Source organism: Oratosquilla oratoria, chromosome 35 (assembly GCF_046742065.1).
Source record: "Oratosquilla oratoria isolate Oo_2021 chromosome 35, ASM4674206v1, whole genome shotgun sequence".
NCBI lineage: Eukaryota > Metazoa > Arthropoda > Malacostraca > Stomatopoda > Squillidae > Oratosquilla > Oratosquilla oratoria.
Genome location: NC_134811.1, coordinates 19,825,092 through 19,835,091, shown reverse-complemented (window position 1 = coordinate 19,835,091; position 10,000 = coordinate 19,825,092). Strand labels below are relative to the sequence as shown.

Here is a 10,000-nt window from a genome sequence, read left to right as displayed (position 1 = left end):
TGGAGAAAAGTGGGAGATAAGCCAGCTGTTGTTTGCGGACGACACTGCACTTGTAGCAGGGTCAGAGGAGGGATTGAGGAAGTTGGTGATAGAGTTTGGGAGAGTGTGTGAAAGAAGAAAGTTTATGATAAATGTGGGCAAACATAAGGTGATGAGATATACAAGGGGTGAAAGTGGCAGCAGACTGGAAGTGAGCATTAAGGGAGAGCGACTGGAGGAAGTGGATAGTTTTAGATACTTGGGTGCGAATGTGACAGGAAAGGGTGGAGTGGAGGTGGAGGTAGAATCTAGATTGAGAGAAGCGAGTAAATGCCTTGGTGGATAAAAAATGCAATGAGAAGTAAACATTTGTGAATCAATGCTAAGAGGAGATTGTATGAAGGAGTGATCGTGCCAACGGTAATGTATGGGGCAGAAACATGGAACATAAGAGAGAAAGAGAGGAGTTTAAATGTGTTTGAGATGAGGTGTCTGAGAAGTATGATAGAGGCTTCTAGGTTGGATAGAGTGAGAAATGAGGAGGTGAGGAGGAAAACAGGGGTGGTAAGGGAGTTGGGAAATAGGGTGGATGAAGGAGTATTGGGATGGTTTGGACACGTGGAAAGAATGAGTGAAGAAAGACTAGTAAAAGAGGTGTGGAAGGCAGATGTGGAGGGAGTGAACATGAGGGGACGACCTAGGATGAAATGGATGGGTGGGGTGAAAGGGACTTTTGGGGAAGAGGGGAATGTCTGTTGAGGAAGAACGGGAGAGGACAGAAGACAGGGGTGAATGGAGAATGGTTGTATATGGATGATGTTGTGATACATGAGATGGAATGTGTAGGGGGATGGGTTGTGAGGTAGTATGTGTGGGGATAATTTGACGCAGCCCGAAGGGATTTCTCCCATCTTCTCCTTTTCTGCATGAGGGGATGGAGAGGGGGGTCGCCGATTTAATGAAGTGGCCTTGCTGTGGATGTGCTGTGTCTTACGACTCTGCCTCTGACCCTGGGCAGTGGGCAAGATGCAGGGATGACCCGTCATCCAGGAGGTGCCAAGAAAAGAGGGAGGGTAGAGGGTGAAGGGGAGTGGAGTGTATTTAGGGATGGAAAGGGCGGGAATGGTTTTTATGCCTTTTTATTTTTGACTATCTCCCTTGTAAGGGGGAAAAGCCTTGGTATATGTATATATACATATATATGTATATGTATATATATGTATATATGTTCGTAAAGGTAGGTAGCAGATCTTCCTTAATACATATAGAATTAAATTTGACCACTGCTTGTGCAAGAATAAGCTTCTTGTTGAAGGATTCAACCTTTCTAATAGTGCTTCTTTGTTCTTCATGAAGTCGGAATAAAAGATTGCCGAAGTTCATATTGTGTATTATACGACGTTTCGCCCTTCTTAGAGCATTTTCAAGTACATTTAAATGGTAATAGAAACAATTTATATATATGACAATAGGTGAACTGGGAAAGCTTACACAAAATAGTGAAGAAAGATCAAAGATCTTATGTGGGAATTACGTCCGTGTCACTCCGTGGGGTGCTGGGAGGGTCAGTTGTCCACCCAGTGAAGCTAGAGCCACGGAGGTTGTACCTCCCTGTACATTTATGGATGGAGCCTTCTCTCGAATATGGAGGGCCTCCAGGATCTCCAGACGATGAAAATTATGTGCGGAGTCGATGATCTTTGTATTTTCCACCAGGATCATCTTGCAGTTTCATCAATCCACTGAATCTAGAATCCTGAAGAAACTTATCCACCTTAACCATGGTCCCCTCTACCTGCCTCAACACAGAGATGGCTACGTCAACCTTTCTAACTACAGTCCTACACCCGACCAGATCAAACTTTTGAACTTGGGTCTTAACTGCCACGCCCTGAGAAAACCAGGTCGCCATCAGAAGAGAGTGGAGATTGAGATCCTCCTTGAGAACATTTATGCCCTGGAAAAGCTTGGTAAAGTCTCCACAACCCCCAACTTACCAGTTGATTTGTTGTCTGAAGCAGGTAAGTCTCGAGGCTCTTTCAAAAGTCAATTAATCGACGAGAACCTAAAGAAAGCCGCCAGAGAACTCCAGGAAAATGAACACATCGTTGTTAGGAGAGCAGATAAATCCGCGGTGTATGTCCTTATGACAAAAGAAGAGTACCTGCAGAAAATGAGTACGATCCTTGGAGACACTTCCAAATTCCAAAGAATTTCCCAGGATCCTTCCAACAAGTTGAAAGTGAAGTGTAACAACATCATCGACACCATCAACGCCAAAAAAGGAGGAATACACTTACAACGCATAACTGGAGAACATGGACCCGGGTATGCATATGGAAACGTAAAAACACACAAGCCCCATAACCCCCTTAGACCAATTATCAGCCAAATTCCCACCCCGACTTATGGTTTAGCCAAGAGACTCCACGAACTCCTTATCCCATATGTACCTAGTTCCTGGTTGCTGAAGTCCCCTAAAGAATTTATTGACCTTCTTCACAACAAAGCCCCTACAGGTCTTATTGCCTCGTTAGATGCTGAGAGTCTCTTCACAAATGTCCCCGTGAATGAGACCATAAACTTCATCTTAGATGAGGTTTATCACTCCAATCATGTTCCCTTGGATCTTCCGGAAACTTTGCTTCGTAAACTTCTAGAAGCGTGCACGACTGAATCCCCGTTCCGCGGACCGGACGGTAAGCTGTATAGACAGGTAGATGGTGTGGCGATGGGGTCCCCTCTCGGAGTCCTTTTCGCCAACTTCTACATGGGTTTAGTGGAAAGACGAGTTTTCTCAGATCCTTTAATTCGCCCACACTCCTATGGTAGATACGTGGACGATATATTCGTTGAAGCAAGAGACCATACACATCTACTAGAACTATGTGAGGCATTCGCTACTAACTCTTGTCTCAACTTCACAAGTGAACGTCATGCTGATGGTTCTTTGCCCTTTTTAGATATCTTTGTAAAACCCGACGTAAATAGATTTACCACCACTGTATACGTTAAAAGCACGAACGAGGGTAGATGTTTAAATGCGGATGGAGAATGCCCTGCAGCCTACAAGAAAAGCGTCATACGTTCATACGTGAACAGGGCATTCACGCACTGCTCCACATGGCCTCTTTTACACCAAGAGCTTCAACGTTTGCAGCAAGTCCTTGTTAACAATGGATTCCCCAATAAGGACGTACAAGAAGTCATCCGACGAAAAATGGAGAACTACCTAAAGCATGACACCATCCCTCCCGAGAAACCCCCCTCAATTATTCTTAATTACAGAGCTTTTATGAGTACGGCTTACCGAACGGACGAAAGAATCCTCAGGGAAATTGTTGAACGCAGTGTACAACCATCCGACCCTGGAGAAAAGCTGGAGCTTCGGGTTTATTATAAGAATTTTAAAACGTCAAACCTCATCCTGCGAAATAACCCGACCCGTAACATCAACCCACTACGGAGGAGTAATGTCATCTATGAGTTCATCTGCCCGCACGAAGACTGTAAGCTTCGTCCTGTATCTTACATAGGAATGACGACCACTTCTCTCTCCAGAAGATTAACGTGCCATCTACAAGCTGGTGCCCCGAAGAAACATTTTTCGGAAAAACATAACTCCTCCCTGACTAGAAAGATCCTGGTGGAAAATACAAAGATCATCGACTCCGCACATAATTTTCATCGTCTGGAGATCCTGGAGGCCCTCCATATTCGAGAGAAGGCTCCATCCATAAATGTACAGGGAGGTACAACCTCCGTGGCTCTAGCTTCACTGGGTGGACAACTGACCCACCCAGCACCCCACGGAGTGCCACGGACGTAATTCCCACAAAATATCTTTGATCTTTCTTCACTATATTGTGTAAGCTGTCCCAAGTCATCGATTGTCTTATATATATATTGTTTCTATTACCTTTTTAATGTACTTGAAAATGCTCTATGAAGGGCGAAACGTCGTATAATACACAATATGAACTTCGGCAATCTTTTATTCCGACTTCATGAAGAACAAAGAAACACTATTAGAAAGGTTGAATCCTTCAACAAGAAGCTTATTCTTGCACAAGCAGCGGTCAAATTTAATTCTATATATATATATATATATATATATATATATATATACATATATATTAGTGAATTTTGGGAGCAGGTTCTCTTCAATACATTTCTTATTGAATAACACAGCAAACTGGGCGTTAGTTATCTTCTTATTGAGACTTTCTACTCTTCTAGTAACTTTTCTCTCTAAAGGAGGGAGAAGGTATACAATATTTCCAAACGAATTCATGATTGGGTAGGAAAACTAATATTATACGACGTTTCGCCTATGCATTAGGCATCTTCTGGTAATTTATTCAGAAATAAATACATACTTATATAATACAAAGATAGGTACATTAGGAGAGATCTAGGACTGTGACAGTTTATCCTTTCCAGCCCGCTACTCGTGACCCATACAACTCTAGGGTCCCGCACATGTTTTGTTGTATATTGATATGTGGCATATAGTTGCTTATCATCACTGCCTCCATGCATTTTAGTTTTGTTGTATTACCATTCCTGGCGATTATTATTGTGTTCGTGTTAAGGTGTTCTCTTGATATGTTGCTCTTGTGGGATTTCGTCATGTGTGATTTTATTGCCCCGTTCTGCATGTGATACGTGAGTCTCTGTGAAAGTGTTTGTGTTGTGTACCCGATATACTCGTCTGTACAAAGCGCACCGTCTTTGTTAAAATTACAAGTATATTTGTACACGACATTGCTCTGTTTTAATTTGTCCTTTTGTGCTGCCAAATTATTTTTCATGATAAGAGATGATGTTCTGGGGTTCCTGTAATAAATTATCAAATTAAGCATATCTCCTTCTTTTGTAGGTGTACAATTCTTTTTAATTATTTCTTTCAGGACCTTTTCATCTTTTTCATAGGCTAAAGACATTGTGTTCTGGTAGTAAAGGTTAATGTTGTTGAATTTACTACTTTCATCTAAAGCGGTGGTGTTGACTAAATCCATTTTAGTTTTTATTTCTTTGTCAATGTCTTTCAACGGGAAGCCATTATTAGTTAAGATTTGTTTTATCCTGTTTAATTCTTGTTGAAGAAGAGACCAACTTGAACAAATTTTGAAGGCCCTTGCAATGTAAGCCCGTACCACACTTTTCTTATACTTAGAGGGACATTCACTCATCCCGTTTAAACACCTTCCTGAGTCACTAGGTTTTCTGTAAACATCGGTTGTGAAAGTGCCATCTGATCCATCTACCCACACGTCTAAAAAGGAAATTTTGTTCTCTACATTCTTTTCAATAGTGAATCGTAGGTATGAGTTCTCTTCCAAAGCCCTCTTAAGGTTATCAAGCTGTTCGTCTCCGTCTACGTCAACAAAGATGTCGTCTACGTATCTTAGATACATTTTTGGTGAAGGGTTGATGGAACTTAGGACGGAGTTTTCAATATGGCACATGTAAGCTTGGGCAAATAGTACTCCCAATGGACTGCCCATTGCGACACCATTAACCTGGAAATAAATTTTACCTGAAGGGCATCTAAAGGGTGCTTCTTTTGTGCAGGCACGTAGCATGTCCTCAAGGACGGGGCGTGGTACCTTAGGTGGTGGCAAAGTGTCATGGTGGAAGACATTTCGTAAGATGATTTGAATTGTTTCATCCACAGGCACGAAAGAAAATAAACTTTCTACATCTAACGAAGCCAAGATTCCTTGAGGGGTAGTATTTCTAAGGATATCTATGAATTCGTCTGTAGAGCGAAGGGCATGGGTAGTGGGGATGTATGGGGTAATTAAGTCGTTCAGTTGTTTTGCCAGGTGGTATGTGGGAGTAGGTATTTGTGAAATGATAGGTCTTAGTTTGTGGCCAGGTTTGTGAGTCTTAACATTTCCATAGAGATATCCGGGCTCATAATGACCACGCAAATTCTGAAATTTAACACCATCTACTACTGCATTTGCGATGTTAATTAATTTCGTTACCTTCTTCCGGATATCGTCTACAGGGTTTCTGTTGACACGTAGGAATTTGGAGGAATCCTGCAATAGACTTTCAACTTTATCAATGTAGTCAGATCGGTTTAAAATAACAAATAGTTCGGTTTTGTCCGCTCTGCGTATCACTATGTCCTTATTCTCACGAAGTTGCTTGGCAGCTTGGCGTAACTCTGCAGTGAGCAGGGAACCACTACCAAAGGATCTGTGTTTAGTACTTTCGGCCTGAAGTTGTTCTTTTACATCTGGGTTAAGTTGAATCTTACCTTCTTTACGGAGATTGCACAGGTTCCTGTAAAGTAGTTCCAGTTCCGCGGTCTTCTCAGCTTTCTTGAATTGTGGCATGTAGTTGCATTTCAAATCTAAGTTGAGGAACTCCTTCTGGATTTCCGAGAGTTGGTAGCTGGAAAGATTAACAACAGGATAAAACAAATCTTAACTAATAATGGCTTCCCGTTGAAAGACATTGACAAAGAAATAAAAACTAAAATGGATTTAGTCAACACCACCGCTTTACATGAAAGTAGTAAATTCAACAACATTAACCTTTACTACCAGAACACAATGTCTTCAGCCTATAAAAAAGATGAAAAGGTCCTGAAAGAAATAATTAAAAAGAATTGTACACCTACAAAAGAAGGAGATAAGCTTAATTTGATTATTTATTGCAGGAACCCCAGAACATCATCTCTTATCATGAAAAATAATTTAGCAGCACAAAAGGACAAATTAAAACAGAGCAATGTCGTGTACAAATATACTTGTAATTTTAACAAAGACGGTGCGCTTTGTACAGACGAGTATATCGGGTACACAACACAAACACTTTCACAGAGACTCACGTATCACATGCAGAACGGGGCAATAAAATCACACATGACGAAATCCCACAAGAGCAACATATCAAGAGAACACCTTAACACGAACACAATAATAATCGCCAGGAATGGTAATACAACAAAACTAAAATGCATGGAGGCAGTGATGATAAGAAACTATATGCCACTTATCAATATACAACAAAACATGTGCGGGACCCTAGAGTTGTATGGGTCACGAGTAGCGGGCTGGAAAGGATGAACTGTCACAGTCCTAGATCTCTCCTAATGTACCTATCTTTGTATTATATAAGTATGTATTTATTTCTGAATAAATTACCAGAAGATGCCTAATGCATAGGCGAAACGTCGTATAATATTAGTTTTCCTACCCAATCATGGATTCGTTTGGAAATATTGTATACCTTCTCCCTCCTTTAGAGAGAAAAGTTACTAGAAGAGTAGAAAGTCTCAATAAGAAGATAACTAACGCCCAGTTTGCTGTGTTATTCAATAAGAAATATATATATATATATATATATATATATATATGTACATATAATCATAGACATGTATATATATATATATGCACACACACAATAATATATATATATATATTTTCTCTTAGGCAGGCTTGGTTAAAAGCAACTGCAAATTCAGCACTGATCAATTTCTTCTTCAGAGTTTCCAACTTCCTGAAGGTATCCTTTATAGCAAGGGGTAAAGGAAAGAGAAGATTTCCTATTCCGGTCATTATTGACGTTTCGACTCTACCTGAGTCATTATCAAAATACAAAGATGGAACAAATGCAAGAGTTTATATATTACAAAGATACAGAAACACAGCGTGTGATTGGCTGGAAGGATGACCTTTTTTGGTCCCCTCATGGTTGAGAGGGCGGGACAGTTTCCCACGTACGCTCATTGGCTGGCTTGTCCGCACTCTCGAGCCCCGCTACCCCGGGAGTGTAGTGTGATGTTTTCTGTCCTGCCTCGGGGCTTGCTTCTCCTAAATGGCTTAATACTAGGCAGTATAGTAGGGGCGTCTTGGTGGGAATTCAGAGACGGCCTACTATTCGCAATATATAAAGCTTCAAGGTAGGCAAGGCGGTTCTTGTCGGACTCTCTCTGAATATGTACATGTATATATATACATATATATACACACACACACACACACACACACACATATATATATATATATATATATATATATATATATGTGTGTGTGTGTGTGTGTGTGTGTGTGTGTGTGTGTGTGTGTGTGTGTGTGTGTGTGTGTGTGTGTGTGTGTGTGTGTGTGTGTGTGTGTGTGTGTGTGTGTGTGTGAGAAACGTGTTAACATTATAGGTGTAAGGACTGATAGCGTATGTAAAGTTTACACAAAATCCTTGAATCCTACCAAAAGGAATTCTTACAAATGATATATGTGAACTCCCCGGTGTTGTTTTGTATGTGTCATGGAAAAGAGCTTAGTTCATATCCTAAATGACTCACACACTGTAGCTATAGAAATCAACCTCAGTTTATATTTCTTCAAGACAGAATGGTTTATAATGGACATGGTGGGAGCCACATGAGTACATAACGTAATTTCCGAGAATTTCACCGAGGGTGAAGAAATAAACAGGATCCTGGTAAAGTTGTAAGCTTCAGACAGGTGAGGGAGGGGGACGGAAGGAGACATACCTAAAGAGAGGAAGCAGAGACACAACATAAGGACAGGTGGAAGGGTGAGGTGATATGTGGCAACTTTTAATGGAATTTGCCACCTGTAAATAATTTTGTTCTGATTAATATTATTTTTTTTTTCAGATTAGAGAAACCACTAGGATTGTACTTGGGTTAAAACTGTAAAATCTATTTTAGCTCTCTTTTAAAATTATATTACTTATTCAGAAAATTATGCTAAGGTTAACAACAGAAAACTTTACCAGATTATGAGGAGATCTATATTACTGTACCATTCGTACAAGTTCTGAGGAGTGCCAAAACAAATAGAAGTGCAAGATTACCCATTACTTCCTTGTTTATGAACTAACATAACTTTGTACCTTTTCTAACTTCGAGTCACTATCACTTCTAATTAACACACAATTAGATCATAAGAAATACCTGCCGATTATTCTTTACCCTATATAATTGATCAATTTAAGATACCACAAGGTAATACATTTGTCCTCATGTCTAGTGCTTTGAATAGTCAATAAAAGATTTTCACCTTCACATTTATACATTCTTAACCTAGCTTTGTTTGCACTCTTCTTTCAATTCTTAGTGAAATATGAATGGTATCTATTTTTGGTCATCATTTTAGAATGAATCGATATATCTTCATAGACTTATTTTACTCTAAACTCAGAGCTTTAATCCCTATGTTTTAGTTTACCGTTAACAAAGCCGTATATAGAGCTTAGCTTCATCTTTGCATTCATTGTTAACACTTTTTTCAAAATTTCTCTTTTCTCGTTTCCATACTCTCGTATAACATTTCTAGTTCTTTTTTATTCTTCCTTCACTTTACAGATTAATTTTTTCTTAATTTTCTCCAAATCTCACACTTGGCATTTTTCCTAAGTTACATATTCCACTGACCAGCCCTTTATACAATAATTTTCCCTTAGTCTTTGTCACATATATATTTATACCCAAGTTCATAGTGATTTCCTATTTCTTCTCTGGTTTTCTTGTATTCATGAATTCCTAACAACCCTCTTAAAAGCAATTCCTGAATCAGTGAATTTTGTTTTCTCGTAATTATATCTATTATATCATTACGATTCGTTACTTGTTTTTTTATATCCATCTACAAGCTGGATTTCAAGCCGTACATGATTATGAGGCATATTATGGGGACTATATTAATTTTTGTGTGTGTGTGTGTGTGTAGGAGTGGAGTTAAAATGTAAGTTCGACATCGTTGGAGCGTCGTCTCCTCCTGCTATCGTTATATCTTTAAACCTCTGTGCCATTGTGTTATTACAAATTTAATAGAATATTACCCCGAGAATGTTCGCTTTCATTTGGTATCCACTCCTCTTAATTCACTATTTTACAGTTGAAGTCTTACACAAGGAGGAGTTCTTTTCACTTAGGAGAATGGATGTGTCTGATGATATTTTTTGTGAGATTGTGTCTGTGTGTGAATATGTGTAAATGTGTGTGTGGAGGGAATTCGTATGTGTGGGTGCGGGT

The 10,000-nt window shown here is 39.7% G+C and overlaps 1 protein-coding gene across 1 annotated transcript in view; it reads left to right on the top strand.

The window, feature by feature from the left end:
• The window catches only part of LOC143018682 (uncharacterized), a 50,514-nt gene extending 47,679 nt beyond the window's left edge, over positions 1-2,835 (top strand). Inside the window, exons 5-6 of the mRNA XM_076174269.1 lie at positions 1,696-2,695; positions 2,812-2,835. Coding sequence (XP_076030384.1) covers positions 1,696-2,695; positions 2,812-2,835 — 1,024 coding nt within the window. The remainder of the gene's footprint in view (positions 1-1,695; positions 2,696-2,811) is intronic.
• The last annotated feature ends 7,165 nt before the right edge of the window (positions 2,836-10,000 follow it).